Below are 25,572 nucleotides of genomic sequence, written 5' to 3'. Positions count from 1 at the left end.
TAAATGTAGTTAAATAGCTCCCAGAGTTTGTTGTTTGTGTGATCTTTGTTCCTGACATTAAGTCGGTATCTTAACAGACTAATGCCTATAGCAGCCCTATAGCAGAGAGATGCCCTTTAGCAGATATGGGAAATATAATGTATACCACTCATCATGATACAGGTTGATGGTCTACCTGCACCTCCTCTGGTGCCTTTTACGTAGCTCTGCTCCTAAGAACACCTCTGACATTTATTCCATTTAGCCTATTACAGATAATTATGTTCCACGTATAGAGTTCAGTTCTTGTCATCACCATTCACTGGCCCTATCATAGAAATAGTATATAATAAACTATTATATGAAATAATAGCTGGTGAAATGAGCCCAGAGAAAATGCAGTGATTCACATATAGGGATATTATTAGATTAATAGTATCTATTATTTTGTGTCATTATATTGGTTCATTAGCAAGGCAACTTTCCTTATAGGAAATGATAGAAGAAAATGTGCTGGAAAAAGGGGGATGATGATGGTTGACAAATGTGTGCATTCAGTTCATTATTGTCACAAATGTTGCACTGGTGCCCTTTCAGGCCTTTTAAGATCTCAATCTGTATATTAGAGCACCCTCTGCTGGTCATCTGCTCTGAGGTTGCTCTTCTGCACAGACCTGCACATTTCAGTTTAACTATCAAATAAGAGGAGCATCAAGTAAGGGAGTCAAAGTGCACAGATGTTTGAAATATATTTACAAAGAAGATATTGAGACCGTGTCAAAGACAATCATTTCTTAAGTCTTGAAAATAAAAGGATAAGTAGCAAATAAGGTTTTGTGAAATCGTGAAAGCAAATCTAAACAAAAGAGACAAATTGTGGGTCCTGAGAGGGCTGAAAGTGCTGCTGTCTGACCCGTGCTGTAGTTACAGGATTCAAGCAGGACAAGCTGTGTTTAGGTTGGTGGTCAGGCAGATGGGAGAGGGTTTTTTTTTAATGTCAGACAGGCAAAGGGGAGGATGGGTTAACAGACTCTCACAGGCGACATTCCCTTGGGGGCTTTACTGATTGGCATTGCTCACAAGGTCTCAGCAAGGTGCCATTTAATGCGAGTCTGTAAACAAGGTCAGAACCATGTCGAGTTACAGCTGCCAGTCACCCCAGCCTGTCTGTGACTAGCAAGGTGCCACCACGGGCTTCAGGGTGAGGACAGAAATCTAGGTAGAAGATGAGAATTCAAATGTCATCTGCAGTCTTAACCAAAAGCCAGTGTTTAAAAAAAGGAGCACACATTATTGGTGACATGTAACACAAAAATCTGAGATATGATTTCAATTCAGTATGACAACCTCTCCCCACAAATCCTTCCTGTGTCTCTTAGACTGTCCACTAAAGCAGACACATCTCTAAAACATGCTGTTAAATTCATACACGCATACACAACTTGAAATAAGATCAGTTACTGTCTACATGTTTTGTAATACAGATAATACCATTTACAGCTGATGGCTATAGCTAACTGACAACTGGATGGTGCTGACATTGAGACATATTGATCTTCATGTCCGAGCAGTGGTTGCCCAGGGCTGTTTTTTTGGGCGATTTAAAAGGGGGCGTGAGGCGAGGGAAAGTGAGGGAAAACAAATGTTTGTCTCTCAGAGTCCCGCCTGGGGTGTGACGCTGAACGCTGAACTCTGACTGGTCCGGTTTCTTCTCTATTGATTTTAGACTGGGATGGGTAGCGGGCCCGCCGAGGCCTCTGGTACTGACTGTCTGGACAGTGATCGATTCATTAAATCATCCTCAGTCTAATAGACAGCACCAGACAGACGAAAAAACATATACTGTTGGAATGTACTTGATTCACCTGCTGCTTGTTTTAGTATGTATATTGCATGAAAATGAAAATTGTGTTATAGTTTATATTGATCAGATCTCTCAAGGTCTTGGTTTAAAGGCCCAATTTCTCTGTGCTTTTGTAACTGAGCCACCTTTGAATCATAATCTAATGACAGTCGGCATGTCAGTGACAGTTTGGTCACTACCAATTAAATGTGATGAACCACACCCAAACAGTACTGATGAAACTGATTATCTGCAAGTGTTAATACATTTTAACCTTGAATTGTTGCTTATTTGGTGTTTTATGTAGCAGAGAAATACTTTTTGGGTTTTAAATTTTGAAATTTGGTGATAAAAATAAACTGTCTAAAAGTTTTAAAATAACACAAATGTGCACACTTGCAGAGTTTATAAGGCCACATGCTAAGCATTGTTAATTGGATTGCAGTTACATATGTTGACCTGCTGAGGGAGCCAGAGTACCATTTGATACATTTCAGACACCAGGCTTCTGGTTTGTTTTTCCCACTAACTGATATGAATTTTATCAAGGCAAATGGTCACTTGGAAATTAAACATTTTCTCACACAGATGACAAAAAACAACACTTAGATACCATCAGCGAGAGAAACATTTGCACAAGAGAGACACATATCTTCATCCAATATTCCAATACTTACTGCACCCTTTCTCTGTCAGTAGGTTACAAATAATCACACATGGAAAACATTAATCAAAAACATTTTTATTCCACAATGAGTTGTTGGATATTCTCTGACACAGTCATAAAGTAACTTCCTATTACAGTACAATCAAAAGTAACCTGTGAAGGATTTCCTCTATATATATTATTGCAACGTGTCATGTGATAACAGCCATTAGTGCAATATTTCATAAACTGCTATCTGTTTCACATCTCATTAACATCCCTTTGGCCTGTACTTTATATATTATGAAATATTGAATAACTTCATATTGTGGAGTACATTCTATTCTTGCTATTATTTGGGGCAGAGGAGTAATTACGAGAAATAAAGCTCAATATGTCTTTCGTGAGGCCCACCAGAAGCACGAAACATCACTGGTGAACACTGTTGGCTCTTTTGCTTCCAGTATAATGTGTTGTCATCATTAATTTCACAGTAATATATTAAAGAGAAAATTCTACACACATCCTCTTTCATATGTCAACATCACGTCTAGTGGTGATATTGGACCTCAGTAGTTATCTGGCCCCTTGAGGGCACGTTCTGTCTCTGTCAAGTGGATTAAAGTTTGCATGACTGGATTGTCATGCTTTCCTCTGGCCAGCGGTACGAGTCAACAGAAAACTCATCGTAGTCAGTGCCGTAAGAGAGTGAGCGTACGTATGCTTCTTTGTCGGACGGTTCTGGTTGAAGTGTCGCCATGTTGTGCTCATAGGCATACTCCATGATCTGTAACGCACAGGTTTGGACAATACCAAGTGTTTTTTTTACAGCCTTTTTGGTGAAATATTTGTAAACTAATGGATTTGAATTAAAGTGATGGAGATAATCTAATGTTCAGTGTGTGTGTGTGTGTTTGTGTGTGCTGAGCTCTCACCCTGACTGCCAGTTTGAGAGAGACCTCCCTGATAGAGCTGAGAGGAGGATACAGTCTTCCCTCGGTGAGGTCCTTGTCTGTCACCAGTTGAGCGAGAGCCTGTGGAACAGTACACACACAGGTAACGATTGAGCACATGTCACATTACTCTCAGCTTTATTTATGGACTGATGCAGTGAGGCTGGTGGTCTGAATGAGAATTTCTAGTCACATTTTGGCTAAGAGCAATGAAGGGTTATAGGTGAAGCAAAATGGGGAAATATGATTGTGCAGGTTCAAATATGGTGGAGGAGATTATAACATAACAAGCTTCAGGTATGATCTCAGAGATCATCCTCACAGTGGCATTAGTAATAGTAAATACCTCAGTTCAATGACACATTAAGAATATGTTTAGAAATTTAAACTGACAGTCTGTGGTTGCGGCAACATGATGTAACATTAGTTTTAAACAGTGCTGAATTTATTTATATCTATTTATTGTTTTTATACCCGCTTACAAAATAACAAGTCATCAATAATATACCCTGAAAGCCTCAAGGCACACAAGCTTTTCATTATATTATAGAGAATTTGGCTGACAGCATTAGTGATCAATAACACAACTCATGTAGTGTTCATCCATCCATGGTGTTAAAGCCAATGCGTTACCTCTGCTGCAGTAAGGAATATCTCTTCAGTAATACATCGGATGGTGCAAGCAGTGACACCGAGGCCCACACCAGGGAAGATATAAGCGTTGTTCCCCTGACCGGGGTAGAATGTCCTCCCATCAGGCAGTGTCACAGAGTCAAATGGACTGCCACTGGCAAAGATGCCCCTGCCCTGCAGCACAAGTGGTACAGTAATGTTTAAAGGTATTCATCCATTTTTCAAGAGAGATGAATGACAGGATGTGTCCATAGCCAAGTATGGTGATAAAACAACACGTCTGAGTCTTCTGAATACCTCTGTTAGTGTGTAACACTGCTCAGCAGTGCATTCGGCTTTGCTTGTAGGGTTGCTGAGAGCGAAGATGATTGGGCGTTCGTTGAAAGATGCCATGTCCATGATGATCTGCTCAGAGAAAGCTCCAGCAACAGCTGCCACACCTGAGACAGAAAGCCAACAATATGCAATATATTCCATTATTTACTTCATTTCTATTCCAACTTTTCAAACTGGATCTTATGATCATATGAATGCTTGATAGTTTACCAATGATAGCTGTGGGTTTCAGTTTCCGAACCACATCCTCCAGTTTCTTCATCTCGGGGTGCTCATGAGCAAACCTCTCCTTCTCATGAGTCAGGTGGTCTCGACCCTAAGGATTTAGACAGAGCAGAGGAGGAAGAGGAGGACATTAAAGAGCATGTGTGGAGACATCAGACACTGAAGAAATATGGTTGAGTTCAAGATGTAGAGTCCATGGTTTTGCTCAATTACATTTAGCACTGACATTTCTTGTTCATACTAGCTCATAGATCATCAAAGTGACATTGGAGGACTTTGAAAGAGGTGGAGGAGAGATAAGGAGAGTGAAGAGGAGGATTTAGGGATGAGAAAGACAGGTGATGCTTGAATAACATGGATAATGTGAACAAAGCAAAGTTATAACAGATGCTAATGTTCACCCTCTGGAGAGCCTTTTGCAGTGATTCCAAGGAAGGACATCTGTCATATAAGTTAATGAACCATGGGAAAGTAGTTCTGAAGGCGAAACTCTGAGGGGAATCCACCCTCAGATATTCCTAATCTAACTGATCTGCATGTCAGGACTTATTTTTATGGTTACATGTTTTTCTATCAGTCTTATCTAGTTCCTGGAACTTTTTTTTGAAGATTCAATGATACATAACACAAATCCAGCATTATCAGATGGTTTATTCTGGTCAGATCACATTAGTGGTTTACTTGAGCATGTGAAAGTGTTTGTACGTGTGTGTTTGCTTTATTTCATTAAGGCACCTTGACAATGAGGCCCTTGGAATCAACCATCCAGATCCTTTTCATACAGTCCTCCTTGGCGAGTCCCTCCTTCTCCATCGCCATGGTGATCAGATCAGCGATCCCCATCGCTGCCTGGGAGAGAGAAGATAAGATGTTCATGAGGATTCCACACCAGCTTTGACAGCTTTAGCATGCCAGTTACAATCACAAGCATCACAAGGGATGTGATCCTAAATTACAATATTTTTTATTTTTTTATATGTTTGCTAATCCACACATCTTAAAGAAAGCCTTGAATAATGACACTACAATAAATGTAATGTTATTATAAACTGAAATCATTCCACTGCACACAAATCACATGTGGTAAAACTGACCATTAATGGTCTGACTGTCTTGTTTAAAGAGAGAGCATGTAGCTTTTGATGGAAGAACAAAACAGGCTCATAAAAAACATAATATAAACACACCCTCACTCAGCTCAATACACTGAGGTGTTTCACCGCTTTAACCTTACTTGGTCTGGTATGACCAGTAGCTTAATATTAGCAAACAGTTAACAAACTTAATATGGACCTGTTGGGTAACTAAAATAGCTGAGACAGTACATTGACTTAAACTATTGCTGCCCATCTGGATACACAACACTTCACCAGGGGACATGTTTTTCCTGCTCTGGTTTTGCCCTAATGATGATGCCTTTTGTGGCATTTTTGCCTTTATTATGTACAGTAGCTATAATATAGAGAAGGAAATGAGGGGACAGAACATTTTGACAACACTGTGGTTTTAAAATCTTCGTCCACCTGGTTGAAGTCATACAAGCAACAGACTCAAAAGAGTTGCCATTATGCTACTAGCTAAAGTTATAAAGTCTCCCTTTTATTTTTTAAGATTTTTTCAGCACAGACGCCTTTATTTAACTGTAGATAGACAGGAAACAGGAGAGAGAGAGGACGACGCAGCAATGGACCTCCGGCCGGGATTCAAACCGGGGTCGGCTGCGTATGTGGCATGCGCTCTAACCACTGGACTACCTGCATGCCATAAAGTCTCCCTTTTAAGTGTTCTACACCTACCTCTCCTGCACCTTGGAACACTATAGTATGGTCGCACATTTTGCTCTTGGTGATGCGGAGGGCAGCCAGGAGTCCAGCTACAGCCACTGCAGCAGTACCTGAAGGAGATTATAGAGCAACATCAAATGACAATTTTCAGTAGCACAATTTGAGTTTTTCCTCTGTAAGTGTTCAGAGGGAACAGACCTAATTTTGTCCTGCATGAGGTAAGTGGTGCATTTGTGTACCTTGTGTAATTGTTGGAGCTGTGTCACTTACAGCCCTCTCTCCATACAATGTTTTATTATATAATGAACTGATAAACTTCAGACTGCTTTGTTTTTCAGCTTGGTAGTGTCAGCTCTAGCCAAGGTAGTGCTATTGAAAATGCACCACACCCACTCCATTACCTCCAATATGTTGTAATAGTACTCACAATAGCAGTTGGAGTGTTGGAGTGAACTTCATTAACAGCCTAATAGCCAAACAAATAACCAACAACATCTGCGCTGCTCCACTTATTCTCTTTGACTCATTAAAAGCAGCAAACAATTTAATGAGCCATCAGGAGAGAGCAGGAACACTCTTCTAGTGGAAACTGTTCTCCTCCAAAAATATACAGAGCCCCAAATATTAATATACAGCAGTATATTAGTATCTGGGACTTCAAACTTCAAATATTAATGATTATTTTAAATAAATAAATGTCAAATTTATACCAATCATGTGGTTCTATGAAAGGGAAATGAGACAGAAGATGTTCATGTATGTGTGCTGAGTTACCTTGGATGTCATCATTGAAGGTGCAGTACTTGTTGCGGTACTTGCTCAGCAGACGGAAAGCATTAATGTTTGCAAAGTCTTCAAACTGGATCAGACAGTCCATGCTGTACCTGTCAACAGAAGAGTTGTATTTAATCTTTCTGAAGCAACAGAGAGCTTAAAAAGACTTTAAAGACAAAGGAGATAATAAGCCCAATCATCTTAAAAATGACTGAATGAATTTGATCAATTTTAGTGTACAAATTGACAGCTTCTGCTTTCAGAGTACTTATTTAAGTCCTGAGGAGGGCGCTCTTCCACTGTACTATGCAGCACAGGATGAGAAATGAATTGAGGTGAAGCTGGCTTGTCTGTGTACATAATGCAGTTTCAAATGAAATAGAAAACAAAACACTCTTTGGTTTGAAGTGAAAATTAAAGCCACAGACTGTTGCACACAGTTCTGTTTAATAGACATTTGACAAGCTGACACCTGTTCCCCAGCTTTATGACAGCACCTCACAATGCAGCACCAGTGAGAGAGGTCAAACCCTAACAAAGGAGAAGAAACACAAAAACTCAAAATTTGAAGGAAAGAACACAGAGGCCACCCAGTCTCCCAGTAAACCAGCAGTGCTCAATTTTACAAGATGTTGCTAAGACCACCCATCACATCTAGTCAATACAACAACACAGGAGCCTGTGCCAATGACGCCCTTACAAAAACATCATACAACCAAAATAAGCTTGGCGTTATGAGTCTGTAAATTAGATTTAGCAGCAACAAGGATGAATCCCAAGTTCCCATGGCTTTCAACAGATGGAACTTTTGTTCAGGAATTTATTAGATGTTTGCAGAGCGACTGCTTCTCTATCTCCAAGATTAGAGTGTGGTGTTCAGCAGCAGGAAAGGAAGGAATGATCTGGAGAAGGTGTGCAGGATGGCATTCTGTCTGAAAAGTTAATGACAAAGAGATGCAAGAAAAATACTGTATATCAAGCTAATGGATATTTTTTTTAATCATTGGCCATTATACAGTACCAGCCAAAAGTTCGGTGCTTCTCACTTAGTCATTTTATAGTATTCAGTATTAAAATCTAATCTGAAACTAAACTCCAGTGACATTACAGAAACATTACTTTTCTTAACATAATTGGCAGTTTGCTAAGCCTCCCCTCTCTCACTGTTACTGTTATTGTTACTATGCGTGTCAAATTTGAATGCAGTTTACAATGGTAGATTTACCATTTCAAACTTCTTAGTAATTTTGGAAAAAATGGTTCATTGATTTCAAACAGATGTTGACAAAAGCAGTCCTCTCATTTCTAACCAGTGACTGAAGATTTGACCAGCTAAAATGAACAGTTTTCACACCTGAGTAGTCTTCGTGACAGGTGCGTTGGTGAAGTAGCAATGTAGCTACATAGCTAGGTATATGACATGTACTATAGCTGAGGTAGGTCTTTGACTGAAATATGGTATATATTAAAGTGTCTTTATTGAGAAAGTGAAGACAGTGTGCGTGTCCCTTCTTTTTGGTACCAGCTAAAATGATCAAAAACACTGGTTCCTGGCTGATTCCAATGAAAAAGAGAATCACAAACATTCAATTGATATTCACATGATATCATGCTAGATGTATTTCCCAGGACAAAAAAAAAAGAAGGAAATCAGCATTTTCACTGGCTGATGATTCATGTGGAAGGCGTTTAAATGGAAAAACAGCTTTGTTCTTGTATTGCAGTACAGAGCTGGGTAGACCTAATGTTACAAGTATGATAAGAAATAATATCAGATCAGTCTTCTTGTTTTAATGTAATGTAGCCCTATTTGGCTGCATAGCTTACATACTTGGACAAGAAAGACAGAGGTCAGATTTCTTCATCGTTCGCAAGAGAACTTACAACTATTATAAAAGAGAAAAGACTTTTAGGGGTCGACTAGTGTGTTTGGCAAGCATAACGCTATCTCGGGCACTGAGTTTAGCATGGGTTGCTGGAGTGTAAACGTCTCCAAATCCAATAAAGATTGAGGCAAGACACAGTTTAATCCATTCCTTACAATTTTGTTGTTTTAGTTTTGGAGGGTCTTAAAAAGACACTACCCATCAGACTCTTTATATTGTCTGGTACTACTGCCCCATTCATAGGACTTCAGCATGTAGAGAAATTTAAAGTGTACCTGTTGTGCCTAGTTACTGTTGCTAAGATGTGATTGGATAATTTCAGTTTTTTTTGGGGGGGGGGCTTTTAACTCATGCTCGACTGAAGAGAGAGAAAATTTGTGTATATTTTGCATTAAAAGTAAGATTAAAGACTACATGTGGGATGACAGTGTTGATGTTTCTTGGATGATGTGACACTACAGATACCAGATACTTGAGCAGTATTCATTTATGAAGTTTTTTTCTCAGCAACAAAAAATGGGAGGGGGGCAAGGTTTGCCCAAACCTGTATTAAAAACACCGGAGCTCATGTTGCAGTGAGTTACTGACAAAGGAAGTTAGGCTCAGTATACACAGCAAGCTGTCCCAAAACCCCCAAACACCTGCAGCCCTGTCAGTTAACTGAACAGAGAGAGGTAAAATCCTTCCTCATAACATTTGTTTTTCTCTCCTTTTATTCTTTTCTTCAGCTCACTGTCATTTATGTGGAACTTACTCTTTCTCTACTTTTTAGGTCTTTTAATAAAACCCCACGTCATTCCTCATAGGGAAAAGGATCTTTGATTGCACTGTTATTGTACAACTCTCCAAAGTGGTTTCCCACTTGTTACAGTGGCTGCTAAACTGCTTAAATTTTCAGCTACAGGACAATGAAGATGAGAGGAAGTGAGGAAAAGCAAAAAGAAAAGAAATGCAGGATGAGAAAAGTGACCAGAGTTCAACTGTAATAAAACTTAATGTCCTGATGAGAGAGTGCCATCACTGGGTCAGTGTTTATCCTTCCTCTGCCACACTGCAAGACATTGATGTTGCATACAGAGACTGACAGCCTGGCTGACTTACTGCCAACACAGCAGTAGTGTTGAGGGGAGAAATGTGTTTTCTATCAAGCAGAGAGCAGTACGAAAGCACTGGGAGCCTGGGCGAAGAGGAGGAATAATGAGGCAAAGAAGGGAGCTATAAACTTTTCATTGTGTTGGGGCTTTAGGAGATGGAGACAGGCGAGGATAGATGTGGCCTTGCCCTATTGCCAGTACAGCGCTCTCTGGTATGGTTTGGTGTTTCTTGCAACTGCAGAGGTCACACCAGTTCAGCAGGACTAACGTCCTCATGCCGGACGTCCAAGGATGTGGATTTGGGAGTCCATGAGAGTACAAGAGTCATGCTCACACGCTGCAACTATTCTCATACAGTAAAGCCAGGATTACAGAATGAGGATTGTCAGACACTGAATTCATAGGTTTTCTTTATAAAAAAATGACAGATGAGAAAGATCAGAGACTTTCTACATGGCTCTGAGAATGACTGAGCTGTGAATACAAGCATATTTATGGGCATGCACTGACCATAAACTACAGAGTGACTATGTGTGGTTGTGGGGTTGCAAAAAGAAAGGAGCATCTTCCCAAAGCAGAAAGCTCTTTGGTCCTTGGTCTGAGCCAATAAAGATAGGGGGAGTGTTTTTGACAGTGTGTGTGCGTGCATTGCCTAGAACAAAGCTAGTCTTGGAGGCCATTTGTGTTCATCGTCCATTATTCTGCCTGAAAGTCTATTGTCTTTCCTTGACGACCTTCTGAATGGAACGCCAAAATCCCACAAAGCACCTCTTTTTTGCCAGCTAGATAGAAAAAAATACCCTGTCCAAAGAAGCAGGATTTGCTTTTGTATCTAAGCTAAAGTATCAAGGGCAGTAACCTAAGCAAAACTGGGCACACCCAAAAGATGAAAAACAGACCTTGTTCCTCACTATGCTGTTAGAAATCCATTAATATCTGAACAGTGGAGGAGAAAGACAGGCTCAGAGGAAATGTGAATGAATGACTGGGAGAGTGATTCTACTTACATAAAATATACCATAGTTTGCAATCAGCAAAATGAATATAATGTTTTATTTTAGTGCATTTTATTTAATATTTTACTTGATACAGTAAAGGATCACAGTAGAATAGATAGATTAAACTGGGGCTAATATTATGAGTACATATGCCATAGGGTGGATAGGTGGACTGTAAGTAAATTATTAATCCAAGTTTGTTTATTCATTACTATCACAAATGATACATTCTTAGAAGTTTGAATTTAATGTCAATTTTACCTTCAAGTGCAAGTGCATTATGATTTCAGACTATAAACCAAAGTTCAGGAGTGGTTGGGACTCCACTGCCAAGACTTCAGACTTGTAACTGTAAAACAGTGATATTGTCCCACATTTCAGGGCTGTTATGGAAAAAGAAATGAAACTCTCTAACCCTCCTGTCTAGATTTGGCAGTGAGATCACTTTCCGTCTCTTTGTCCAGTGCTTTGTCAACAGTAGTGTCTGTTCGGTGAGCTTGGCGACCGAAAGGGGCCTGGTGGGAAAGCACTCGTATCTGTCACTGGAATGAGAGAACAGGGAAGAAATATTCTCCCGACACCTGCTTAAATATGTAAAACAGTGACAGTGAAAACCCAGTGAAAACTTTGATTGAGCCAGTCAGGTTTCCCAGTATCAGGGAACAAAATAAATGAGAGAAAAAATACATAATGATATTAGATTAGATTTCCTCTGAGACCACAGGTTAGAGTAGGGACTTTAAAGATGTATCCCCTTGTGAAATGAAATCATTTTATCCTTTCAGAGTTTTAAACAAGCTTGAAATTAATGAAAGAGGTCTGAGGTTGTGGAAAGCAGACTGTGAACTGGAGCAGGCATGGACTGTGGTATAGCTAATGACGTACACGATGGTATCGTCAGCATAAAACCGCACACTGTAATGCTCAGTTGGGAAATATTTATTTATACAATAAATAGCAGGAGACCAAATGTTGATCCTTGTGGGACACCTTCATCAACCATCTGGACACTTCATTCAAAACCACCAGCAACAACAGTCTGAACTTTAAGCCAGCTGTGAGTAGAATAATCAGGCAGCTCATTTAAATGCTTGTTAATTCATTTTCTGATAGTAAACCTTTTTGTTTCACATTGGGAAGCATGGTGAAATTCAGTGCCACATATAAATCACTGCGACTCTACACAAAACCTCATATCTATAATACTGTTTCTCCTTGAGTTCTTCATTTGCATTTCATCAACTCTTCAGTATGAGCTCCACTTTCTCCCCTATGAACACATACCATCGTGTACACTAATGCAACACTCACTTCTTCTACAGTAACAGTTTCCACCATTGACTGTAAATAAATATGGATGTCAACAGCTCAAGCTCCCCCTGGTGGCTGGCTGCAGTAGAGGTCATAAATGCTGCCCTTCACATGTCAGCAGATGGGACATGAGCCACAAATGAGATATTCTGACTTCATTTTTGAACAGCAGTAGGAAGTGGAGTCCATATTCATATACAGTCAGTGGTTTCCACATAACTTTATTCATTACGTCAGATGATCTTATAACAGCAGGTGTTCCAATGGACTGATTTGCACACCTGAAAGTTCTGGAAACAGAAAACAACCAGACAGGCAGACAAGACACTGGTTGAACCTTTTCTGCCATGGTGCTGTTAAAACTATCTGAGCAACAAATCCAAAACAACACAGAGCTCCTTTGTGCTTGAAATTGTTATTTTGCTGTGATTTATGACTTGTCACAATAATACGGGTAGTAGAATGAAAGAAAAATACTTAGACTCATTGTTTCATGGAGCTGTACTTAACCATTTTTTTCAGTGCTTGCTGCCAAACCAGTCCAATATATTGAGTGTAAACGCTTGTGACATTATTATTAATGTTTGATAGTATGAGAAAGAGTGAGACGACAAGCGCTGTCCCATGTGGTGAATTACTCAGACATTTGGTATTATGTCTGGGCCAATCTGTAGGACGAGGGAGTTAACGAGTGACCCAGCTCCTTCAGGAAACATAATCGCTTCATCTGAGACTTGATGAAATCTGAATATCCAGCTAATAGGAAGTAGGCGGATATCATATAGACTTCCAGCACTGAGGGGGGAGACTAGACGCAGAGGAGAAGGAGCAGAGTGGTGTGCTTTTAGTTGGAGTGCATTCATGAGGACCACAGCAAGCCAGGGAGGACCTCTGCAAAGAAGGTCACAGACAAGGGTCCTCTGTCCAAACACAGCTGTCGAGCCTGTGTGCACATACGTGTTTGTGTACACATACAGGCTGTCTGTTAACCACCATCCCCACAGGGCTGAGGCCTTAATAAATCCCTAGCTCCCTCTCGTTCTCCAGAGGGCCGGCATCTCTCAGCACACATTATTTCTCAAATCCCTCAGCTGTCATTAATGACAAAAACGCATTCTGCATTCTTTCTCCTTTCCTCTGTTGGTCTGTTCCTCACTCTCTCAGTGCCAAGAGTTTAAAATAGTTGATGGCATTCTTGTAGTTCTTGCATGCTCCTCAAGATTTGTATGGGCGAACACCCTTTCTGTCAAATAGGCCTACTGTAAAACTATTTATGATATTAACAGTTGTGACAGTTTTGAAAGTGACTAAACTGTGCTTCAACTAGAACATAAAGCACATTTATGCTGCCAAAAGCAATATTTTTGATGAACCCATCAACGTAAGGTCAACAAATACAATGCAGTGTAATGGTAAGTATAATAATGATGACAATGTTATCTAACCACAAATGGCTAACAAACCACTAACAACTATTGTTCTTGTAGTCAGACCCTGATATTGCTTATCTTTCTGTGCCATAAAGCCCCACTGCCACACTGGATGACATGTGGCACTGGATGACATGTTGCTTCATTACAATGAGCATGGTCACTGTTTATTTTGAGCCAGTGCCACACACATTACACCATCTTATTGCTGTAAATACTCAGCAAAGCATCAAATGTGTATTAATCTGCAGCTCCACAAATGCTCTACATCCTCTGTAGTGTACTATTTAGTGTTTGCTGAAACCCACAGCCCCAAGCTTTTATTACTCAATCTTTTTTTAACAATGAAAATATGTACAGTATTTCTGACTCGTTTTTTCCACAATTATATACTCGGTAGAGGAAAATACACTTGGGGCTCAGTGGCACAGCCAGGGTAGGGAAGTCAGAAAGTAGAGAGATGACAAACACACTGTTGGTTTTCATTAAATTTGTTGACAATAAGAACAATACAAAATAAAGTCTTATGTTTTAAAGGAATAGTTCAACATTTTTGGGAAATACTTTCTTTGTGAGATTTAGATGAGATGACTGATGCAAGCAGCCACAGGTACTAAGATCCCGCAGGTTGATTGGCAACCTCATTGTGACCAGAATTTATCCAACAAACAACAACATATACAACAAATTACCCCCTGTAAAACCACACATTTATTGATATATCATGTTAATTTATTAGCTGTAGAGGAGCTGGAGAGCAAATGATGTCACATTTGGACTGAGCAAGACTATTTGTTTTCTCTGCTTCCAGTCTGTGTGCTAAGCTACGCTAACTGGCTGGTACTGGCTGTTACCCATATTTTAACAGCTCATGAGTGGTGGTATAGTCTTCTCATCTAACTCTCTGCAAGAAAGGCATATACACATTCTTCACAAAATATGGAACTATTCCTTTAACATGTATATTTTTGGGAACATTCAGCTGGAGATGAAAAGTTAGGCAAGTGTCACTGGAAAGTTATTGGTTTAAATTCCAGACCAGCTAGGAAAATTCTGCAACAAAAACTGGGAAAGTGCACACATGTGTTAAAGCATAAAGGTAACTGAGGCATTTAAAAACTGCCTGCTCCTATCTGTGTCAGCCATATTGGAGACAGAGGAGCATTTAGAATAAAAAAAAGCTAATGTGTTATTGCTGTGTGACTTGAAGCACCTCTTCTCTCTAAATTATTGCTTGTGTGGAGATTTCAGTTCCAGCACATCCCTCCAGTCACACATTATCACCTTTGCAGACAAATCCAACTAAATTTCACTTTGGAATTAAATGTAATGAAATGTGACAAAATGTTAAGCCTTGGTTCATCCTTTTTAAAAGTGTCTTGGGTGTTTTGTGGAGCTTTAAAGATTATGAGGTAATTCTTTTCTGTCTGAAGATAAAATCAGCAGACTTCACCTATTGACTGTTCCTTACTGGAGAATGGGCCCTGGCCTGAAATCAAACACTCAGTTGCATCACTAACCATTCTGCTTCAGCTAAAAGGTTATTCTTAAATGATGGATTAAAAAAAAAGGCTTCCAGACTTCTACTCGTTGATGATGAGTCAATCTGGAGTATTTGAGTTCATGTTTAGTTTCTTAGAAAACCAAACGCGAATATTACTTAAAAGACTGTAGAGCTGTAATCATTCATTCAATCTCTGAGCCCATAATTATTCATTTTCCGCCAATCTGGCTCCTTTGGGGAAAAAGCATCGCTGTTCCCTGTAGTTGAGAAGCCACCCGGTTATTAGAGTCAAGGCATCCTTATTGCCAGCTGGAGGGGGCCCAGACCCAGGCCTCTCCCTCTGGACTCCGGTCTTTCCGGGTTAGGCTGAGGCTTAACCAGGCCCATGTGTGTGGCTGTGAAGGTTCCATGGCACAGAAGGACACAAAGACATGTCGGCACGCGAGAAAGTCAAAGGTATGAACAAGTTTTGTCAGGGTCAGGATTGTAATAAACACATAAGATACTAGCCCTCAGGGACAGGACAGTCAGTAAATGACTCATCTAATTTCATCCCAGACAGGGAAACGATAATCAGTGTATACAAACTAAATGAGAGACAATATAGAATATTACACACTTGAATACCTTGTTGTGGAAAGTATAGGCCAGGTTAGGATAGGAGAGAGGGGAGGAAATGTGGAGAGAGAAGCTAACCTCTCACTGTGATTCAGTGTTTAGCATGTCAACATGACATCACAAGTCTGAATTATGCATCCTCTGGTCTTGGGGACTGGGACCACTGGAGTCACTGGAAACAGATTCTTCCACAAACAACGACTCCCCAGCTATTCCTCTGAGTGTCTCAATTTACACAGTCCTATTCTCAAAGCTTGATAGAGCATCCCTAAATATCCTGTTTGCAACAAATAGAGAAGCAAATACTCTCATCCCTGAAGAATGTTAACGTCTGTGAGCCAATAAACAAGCCAGATCATTGTTAGACTATCGTTGACAAATTCAGAATAGGTGAATTTAGCCAAGTGTCAAACTCATAGAGCTCTTGACAGTTCAGTCTTCTGCATAGCTGGTTAACGATCCTCAAACATCTGCCGTGAGAGTTTCAAGCCAGTGAAATCAATAGCTCTGATGGTTACCAAGACACTGATCACTTTTCAATGAGCTGTTGTTGCCATGAAACTATTTCAGCTGGGAAGCAGAGTTTTGACTTACCCTGCTTCAAATGAAGATAAAACTGAATCATCGATGACTTAATTTCCAGACCCCTGAAGTCCACAAGATTTGCATCATACCGCATTCACAACAATGCTAAACTGCTTAACATGTTTCTTTTAAGAGCTCCGTGTGCTGCGTGCACTGAAATTGCAATAACAGACCGCCTAAAGGAAGCGGGCAAATGATGAATTGGAAGCCGATATGATTATACCTGTCTGACACAGCCTTCATGAATTCATCCAGCAGGTCGTCGTAGGCCTGGCCTCTCATTCTCTTGTGCCTCAGTCCAATGTAGAGAGGATCCTTCAGCAGCGCCTGGAAAAGCACACAGGGGTAGAGAGAAGATCAACAGATGTGAGACTCCATGTTTCTACAAGAAGAAAGTCTGTAATGTAATGCAAGTGGACTGCAAACAGTAAATTTACCAAACTGTGCTTCTTTTGCATAGTTTCTCTCTTGCATGTCAACTGCATTGTAAAGCATTTTATGGAACCTCAAGTGAACAAGAACAAAATAAAGACTTATATATAAAGACGTTTATTACACTTCCGTAAAGTTGTGGGACTGCTAGAGATCCAAAACCACTGTCTCTTACTTCCAATAAAGCACCTCTTTGTAAAATCCTTCCTGCATGGTAAAGCACCAGAGCCCTTTTCACTAAATTTGCTAAATGCAAGCTGTGATTTCCAATGTGACACATTTACTCTCATGTTCATTCTAACACATTTAAGTATGACCCTTACAGGAGCATTGAATAGGACTGTAGGACCTTATTTTTCCTTACTCAAGGATTCTTTAGCAGCTGGGTTACAAAAACATTTGAAACAGGTTTAGTTTTTTAGGTCTATATTCTGAAACAACGTTGCTAGCCTCATTCTGGGAGAAAGGTCAAAGTTCAGTCACTCTATCCTTAAGATTCATTTAGACCTGCCCTCTCCCATCCCATTCAGTTTACAGGCCGACTACATCAGATTATTTAATGGGAAAAGCTATATTCTAAAGTCAGATACATCAATGATCAATCAATTTATTTTAAAAAAAGGTGTGTACTTGTAAATCTCCTGCATGCTCATTTAGAAAAGAAACCCTTCTGTACCAGGAGAGACACAAGAACTCTATGTCTGTGTCTGTGCTTTGTGTCCAGTCTTGACATTTGCTGGATGTGAAAATTAAAGAGAGAGGAGAGATATATACAGTATGTGAGTTGGCACACACACACACCTGTGTCTCTGCAGACCTTAGACCTTGGTTATAATGTGAACCCCATGTGTGATCGGACTGCCCCTGTCAGTTCATACACAATCTGTAGAGACGAAATTATTGCACTGCTGCAAATGTTGTCTTTTTAGCTGTTATGTCAATCACTTTCACATGCTTTAAAGGGGAATTCACCATTACACCGGATGTCTGGATTACCACGTCTCTGATAGTAATGAACAATCACTACTAAGTATAATTTCAAAGCACACACATTCCAAGAAAACAAGACATTTTCTTTATTCAAAAAAACGTCTCAATTCTCGATCATTTCTGACACTCCATCGGCCAAAATACAAAGAAAGTTCATGGAGTTCCTACAGGTGGGTGAATGAAAATGAGGAATGTAAATATGTGACTAGAGACTGTGAGAAACAAGACTGTTTTTTACATTTACATCAACAAAGCAGTCCTTCAAAGGGCGAACTAACACTCAGCTTGAAGGGAATGAAGGAGGAGCTGCAGTGACCTTTGACCTGTGCACCGCAGTATCTTGAAGAACGAGAAGGATGCAACAGGGAAGTGAGAAAATTAAGAGCAGAGGTCCATGGGAAAGTGTGTGTGTGTGTGTGTGTGTGTGTGTGTGTGTGGCAGAGATGAAGAAAGATGATGAATCAGATGGAAGTTAACGCCCCCTAAGCATTGATTAACTGCTTGCAGATTTTGCTTTAAACTGCCTGTACATATTTCATCAAATGTTTGACATGGTGCACCTGCCTGACATAACCTCAACCATACAACAAAGCAGCTGATTCCTACATAGATTTTAGTAGATTGACTCATAATCTCTGCAAACTTTGGCTTCTGAGGAATTTCGGTAGAAGGGTGGAGAGCTGTTGTCATGCCTCGCTGAGACAGGCGACCTTTTTACTTCCCACTGATGTTGATGATGGATAATTACAGGGTGACACCGAGATGAGCGCGGCTTGGGGAAGGCAGCAGCCACCTTTCCGTGCCAGGGTCAAGAGCTGCCATGTCCAAGAACGGCTCAAAATGTTTATTTCAAGCGATATTTATTTGAAGCTCAAGTCTCATTTCCTGGCAGACCTTCAGTAGACAGTAATAGGCAGGAGGTGGCTAAATTAAACTCTAACAAAAACAAGCAAAACTGTTTAATTTGATCCCACAAGAAAGGGGACTGATATCAGAGAGAGAAGGCTCAGTGGGACTTTCATAAAATGATGCAACAACATGCAAGAAAGAGAAAGATCAAAACCTCTATTAGAGTCATGAGAAGTCACTCAGTACTGTGAGTGGAGTTTGGTCGCCTGCTGCTCTTCTTTCGGAAACTGTGGGACTATACTGCCTTTGGAGCTGCGCGGTAAGCGACTTGGTCGTTCATGAGAGAGATTCGAATGGGCTGACCTCGTTGACACTGTGCTGAACTGTTGACATGAGTTGTCGTTCTGTCCCAGATTATCTACTGTTGATTGGATAAGCTGTCCTTTGTGTTGTACAGCCCCTTTTCTCTCAGAAGGGATTAGTCCTCGTGTATGGCTTCACAGTTCATGGCTGCTGGAGACACCGAAGCTCCGTTTTCACCTTCCAGTTGAATCTTTTTTTCCCCAAACTAATGACTGTTAAAGTTCAGGAAAGTCATATAAAAACAGTTTGTGGTGCTAGACTTTGGATGGTAAGAATATATAACTGCAACCTTTTTTGAAAATTGAATTCAAGAAGCAGTGGAACGAGGCAAGAAATCAAGACTAGTCTGGATCTGTGAAAGCCTACCCTGAACACACACACACACACACACATGCACATACACACACACACACACACACACACACAAACAGCATATTGTCAAGGATGACATCACTGGCTCTTATTTCAGCATGAGTAAGTGTGTGTGTTGAGGTTAGTCCAGGTGACATCAGGCCCAGGGACACAAAGATAGATACAGTCCAGGGAGATAACAGGATGATGCAGTAAAAACTGGACACCCTGCTAACTTGTTTGAAGAAGAATGTTTTTCTCCATGCTGTGTCTCCCCACGGATACGTCTATATCTTTTGTCTGCGCTATATGTGAAGAAGAGATAACAGCTGTCCAGGTAGTCAAAGTTTATTGCTGGTTCTCACATGAGATTACACAGCTAACGCATTCCTCCGCAGAAAAAAATAACACCTACGCAGTCGCTAGCTTCCTAAACGTCTCGAGCCAGGCAGACATTTCACAGGCGTTCAGACTCCTAGATTAATGGAATACTTTGACATTTTGAAGACTGTTTCCTTTCTTGCAGAGATTTACATGAGAAGATTGATACCAGTCCCATGTCTGTGCAATAAATATAATGATGGAAACAGGCACATGAGCGCCCATAAAACCACCAACTGTTGTTTCAACACTTCTTACTTATGACTTTTGTAGGGGATGAAACAAATAAAATATAATGTGTTAATTAGAGAGATTTAGATGTAAGCTGACTGACTGCTAGCTCCAGCTACATACTCACTGCACAGACATGAGAGTGGTATACCATGAAAATAAACAGTACATTTCCCAAAACTATACAATTTACAATAAAAACTGCATATTCCTGACAGTTTTTCATATTTCAGATACAAAAAACAGACTACAGCTCCTTACAGACCATAATTTGATTAAATACACTATCTTATATGAATGATGCAGGTACCTAAATAACCACTATTACCTAGTAATGATCGCTAATCTAATCTCGGTTGTGGGGTCTGCCTCCTTTACTGTTTGGATATCTGCCTGCCCGCCTTTCTATCTACCCCCATATCCACTCAAGGACAAATATAATCCCATAATAGCAGTCATTTTAATAATTATCTTGAAGTACTACTACCTCCTAATAGAATCCCACTCCCATCTGCTCCTATCATGCCTTCACAGTCGGGGCTGCAGAATGAGGCGGGATACCAATGAGCAGCTTCTAGTCTACCTCCCATATGAAGCCAGTCACTCCGCATGGCTTAAGACACATACACACACAGCCGGTCCATTTATCCCATTACATCTCATTTAGCCTGTCATCTCTTTAGAATAATAGAAAAATGGAAAAAGTCAGCAACAGCCAGGCAGGACTACTGTAAAATCTCTTATAGAGCTACTTCCTTTTAAAGTAGCAAAAGCAGCAATAGCACACATGCAAGTGTGTGTGCTTGCAGGAAAGTTTGCCCCTGTGCATGTATAATTAATTTAAAATAAGTCTTTTATCTTTTCAGCTGTCCTCGCCATTTTACGATATGCATTACGAAACAGCAAAAGGCATTTCCGGCAATTGGCTTGGCTGAAAAAGGGGCTTTCCTAGCATGCCGCAGGCCATATTCTAGCCTTTGTCGTGGCTCAAACACTTACATCCACAGAAAGGTTTGGTCTCATCTTGACGTGGAGCATCTGCTGATTAATTCCATGACCAATGAAATGAAATGAAATGAATAAATTCTTGTTTTTGTTAGCTTCACTAGCATCTTGACTGTATAGGCCTTGCAGAGGTCTGCACTATACTGAGTGTACTTTTCTAGTTTTAAAGTTTAATTCAACAAGTAGTGCATCACTGTCAGAGATGTGATGTGAGAGCTCAAGCCTCATCTTTCCTCATCTGGACACAAAAGAGATGTGATCATAAACAACAAAATAAAAGGTAAATGCTAATATAACAGCCACAATTAAATCCCTCAACAGCAAGACATGAGATTACTTTTAATGTCATTCTTGCAAGTCACTGCTGCGTGCTGCTCTACACGTAGCATGCAGCAAACTTCAATACTGAGTAGAAAATAATGACAACATGCTTTCATAAAAATAAATGGGCTACAGTACATTAAGACATCAGTCAGCTTTGATGATGGGCTTCTGATTTCTGTTTATGCATTCCTGTTAAGGGGTCATCTGCAGCGTGTCTCCCCTTTTTTACCAATGTCTCTGCAAATGTCTGAGCAAAGGAAAGGAGGCAAACCCTTGCCCATTTACTGCAACATGTAGCCTAGAAGCCATGTCATCTCTATTGGCACACAAGGGCGAGTGCTGACAGTGCATTTCTGATTTTATTGTTATTTCTCAATTTGCAGTGCTTTGGTCCCCACTGGGGATAATAATAAGTCAGCAGAGGAATGGATATATAGACCACAAAGGGGGAAATCCCCTCAACCACCCCTCGTAATCCCACCACACATACACGCCTGTGCAGCATTTCCAGCTACAGTATAATGAATCACATCTAAAACCACAAATTGTAATTTACATTTATACAACATGTTAACAATTGAACTTTAGATGTGTTGGTTATTGTATTTCTGAAGACAGCCAGACTAGCTGTTTCTGCCTGCTTCCAATCGTGATGCAAAGCTAGGCTTAATCACCTTCTGCCAGCTCTGCACTGAACACACAGAACACGACACGACAGTGGATAAGCATATTTCCCAAAATGCTTAACTATTCCTTTAAAATTCCAACATATTGAAAGTTCCTCCTCCTTTTGGCAGCAGGTATAACGCAGATTGAGGACACAGGCACAAGTATGGATCAAAGACTCTGAGGCAGATTGTTAAAGTTGTATTGTGATGTCCATAAATGTCTAAGAGTGCTGTCATCCACCCAAGAATCCAATCTGCCTCTCTGCAGATATTATCACCCTAGACCAGACTCATTCAAACAGAGCATTAGACTCAGTATGGAAACTTAAAATGCTTAGAGATGCCAGTACAGGAAGAGGTCAAAAGGTAGTGCTGCAGTAAGTATGCCTTTAAAGATAAAAAGCTGAGGTGGAGGACTTGGCGGAGTGAGAGATGATTTTGCTCTCTAAATCCAGTTCCATGAAGAGGAGGGCTAATGTAATGTCTTTTATGGGCTTTCTGGGAAGAGTGTTTCTGTAGTTATACTGCAGGAGATTTCTGCTATGAGCCCCGAGAACTTTGATGAAGTGTGTAATGGGTAAGTGCTGTCAGAGTGACCTCAGGCCGTCCAGGATGCCACCACGGGCACAAACCTAATAAAAGAAAGCCAGAAATGTAAGGTGCAGAAATAATATGGAGGAGTAGTTAGATAGGGAAAACTCATCCAACCACAGAAACATCCCTCATCCTTAATCCACTTGGGACATGCCTTGGATTGAAACTGAACTCCAGAGTCTGAGTCATCTGAAGACCGTCTTGGAAAATAAGGGACAGCTTCTGACAGGCTTAGCTTAGCTGTGCCCGGCGCACAGGCATCTGAGGGCTGCCACGCCCTTGGCCGAGGCCGACAAGACATGGATACAGTACACAGAGGGTTGTATATAGAAGCGCGCACAGTCTATTCTTAGTCTGTTTAAGGCTGGAGACACACGTGCTGCCCTGCCCACAGTTTGGATCATCTTTCCGAAACACAGAGAACAAGGAGCCATAGGTAGGTAACTACGGCTCTGTTGGCTGCTGCTCTCACATACTGGCAGAGCGGAGAGGTGCTTTCCCAGCTGGCATCCATCGACGGAGCTGCTTACCTCACTCATGTAAAGGGTGTTTCCTGGTTGTAAAGTGTGAGATTTGTTTTCTTTTTTTATTCGTTGATTTCTGTGGCAAGGCCTACCTGGCTATATTGGATAAAGAGCAGTTCCCAGCTGGCATATCATGTACTCGTGGCATGTTAATTTGCAAGAGCAATATTTTGAGTTTCAGGGTCTGAGGTAGTAAAGTTGAGTGGTGAATATAAGACAAAGCAAACTTGACCATCACTACTTGGGTTAATAATGAGCCAGTTGCCCTACAGGTATGTAATCCATAGTGTGCTGAGCAAGATATTTTCATAGTTCCAGCTTCTCTATAGTAATTACTCCACCTCTGATCTCGCTGTGGAAGGTAAGCAAGAAAAAAGTAAAGCAAACACAAAATAATACAAGAAAATATCCAATGTGCTACTTACCAGACTAACAAAAACTCTATTAAGAATAAAAGTCCTACAGTCCAACTTGAAGTTTCTACAGTTTGGAAAAATACACTTTCATGCCGAAAATATACAATGAGAAGACTGCTGCTCTCTCATGTCTGAACAGTAAAAATAAAGCTACAGCCGGCAGCCAATTTGCTTAACTTAGCATAAAGACTGAAAATAGAGGGGAAACAGCTAGCCTGGCTCTGTCCAAAGATAATAAAACCTGCCTAACAGCACCTATAAAGGCTCACTGATTAACACATTCTATAAAAACCCATGTGTAAAAATGACAAATTGCAGTTTTATGGTGGATCATGTAGCAGACCATTTCTTGGCCAGGTACATAATTTAATTAAGTCACTTTGTGTACATGATCAACAAATAAAAGTATAATGTGTTAGTTAGTGAGCTTTAGAGGAGAGAAGTTGTTTAAAGGACCGGTTCACAATTTTTGAGGTACCCAGGTTGTTTTAAGACTTGAAAAATGATGCACTAATCCTTTAAAGTTCTGCAAGTAGTTGATGCTTATTTAGCCCTCAGTGCTTACCTCATTGTCTGTGCCCACATCCAGCATGACAGGCAGGCACTGCTGCGGTGGCATACCTCCGCAGGCTGTGTAGAGGGCCAGCTTGCCCACTGGGATGCCCATGCCATAGCAGCCCAGGTCTCCCAGTCCCAAGATCCTCTCTCCATCCGTCACACACACAGCCTGTCAATCAACAAAAGGGTCAGCTATAAAGTTCAGAACAACATCAACAACCTGAGTCAGCAATTGACTGTAAATCTGTGTCATAATGATTAGCAGAAGCAATTCTTTGGATATTATATTTCTAATAATTAGATTAAATCAATTTAAACATAAGCTAAATAAAAAAGCAGTCCAGCACTTATTAACTCCAAACTTTACCGAAACAAGTCCACCCTAATACCCCGAAACATGTTTTTTCCCTCAGAGTAAGCCAGGCCCTCCTACACACTCCTGGATTTTCACTCTCTCCAACAGCATGAAACAAATCAATTGTGCAACACTTAATATCGCCAGCAGAAGTGTTTGATTTGAATTTGTTTTTCCACAATCAGGGTGACGCAAATAGCTCTGGCTCAATAGATTTACAGCCTTGTTCCTCCCACAATCTAAGGAGGTTTACAGAGTATCATTAGTTTCCCCACAAGAATGTTTAAAATGCATAATGACCATAATTTAACCCAATTAGCAGCTTTTTTAAAAAACTATGACTCTGTTAATTTGTGACAGAACGGTTGCCAAAACTTATCATCGGATGACTACCTTGGCTCCCATTTGCCCTCTCTCTATTGAAATGTTTAAAGTAGGGCATATTAGGTGAGTTTACGATAAGACCACCCTGACAATGAGAGGCGGCATGTCAGCGCTCAGGTAAATGCCCTGCTGTTGACAGCTGTGAACAGGTGGCTGAGGCTGCAGGTATATTTGACATGCCAGGAATGCCTGCTGGTTTCGTCATTCTGCATATGACCTAATTATGCCCTGCACATACAGTAGTGGCTCTATACGCAAGATTAAAGGAATATTTTAGGATTTTGGGAAATTGGCCAATACATCAGGTCAATTTACGAGTGATGAGAACCAATTCCAACCTCATTCACATGTCGCCATGAGATCACTGGTACATTAATTATTGTGAATGACAGTCTGTTGTAAGGTGACTGAGCTTTTGTGCTTTTTATCAACACTGAATATAAACTCACAAAGCTAGCCAGGGTTATGCTTTTATCATAAAGTGTTCAACTACCTTCAGTTCACTGTGTAACTAGTAAAGAACTGATAGTTTGAACAGAATTCTTAGT

At 40.5% G+C, this 25,572-nt stretch overlaps 1 protein-coding gene across 1 annotated transcript in view; it reads right to left on the bottom strand.

Moving 5' to 3' along the window:
* Positions 1-2,548: 2,548 nt before the first annotated feature.
* me1 (malic enzyme 1, NADP(+)-dependent, cytosolic) overlaps positions 2,549-25,572 on the bottom strand; it is an 84,132-nt gene continuing 61,108 nt past the window's right edge. Inside the window, exons 5-14 of the mRNA XM_053326533.1 lie at positions 24,293-24,454; positions 16,823-16,926; positions 7,174-7,283; positions 6,412-6,509; positions 5,351-5,464; positions 4,601-4,706; positions 4,352-4,494; positions 4,055-4,228; positions 3,404-3,502; positions 2,549-3,255 (exon numbers count right to left, since the gene is read on the bottom strand). Coding sequence (XP_053182508.1) covers positions 3,088-3,255; positions 3,404-3,502; positions 4,055-4,228; positions 4,352-4,494; positions 4,601-4,706; positions 5,351-5,464; positions 6,412-6,509; positions 7,174-7,283; positions 16,823-16,926; positions 24,293-24,454 — 1,278 coding nt within the window. The 3' untranslated portion in view covers positions 2,549-3,087. The remainder of the gene's footprint in view (positions 3,256-3,403; positions 3,503-4,054; positions 4,229-4,351; positions 4,495-4,600; positions 4,707-5,350; positions 5,465-6,411; positions 6,510-7,173; positions 7,284-16,822; positions 16,927-24,292; positions 24,455-25,572) is intronic.

This window comes from Scomber japonicus, chromosome 10, assembly GCF_027409825.1.
Source record: "Scomber japonicus isolate fScoJap1 chromosome 10, fScoJap1.pri, whole genome shotgun sequence".
Taxonomy (NCBI): Eukaryota; Metazoa; Chordata; class Actinopteri; order Scombriformes; family Scombridae; genus Scomber; species Scomber japonicus.
The sequence above is the reverse complement of the archived record's forward strand: the minus strand, read 5'-3'. Positions and strand labels throughout refer to the sequence as shown.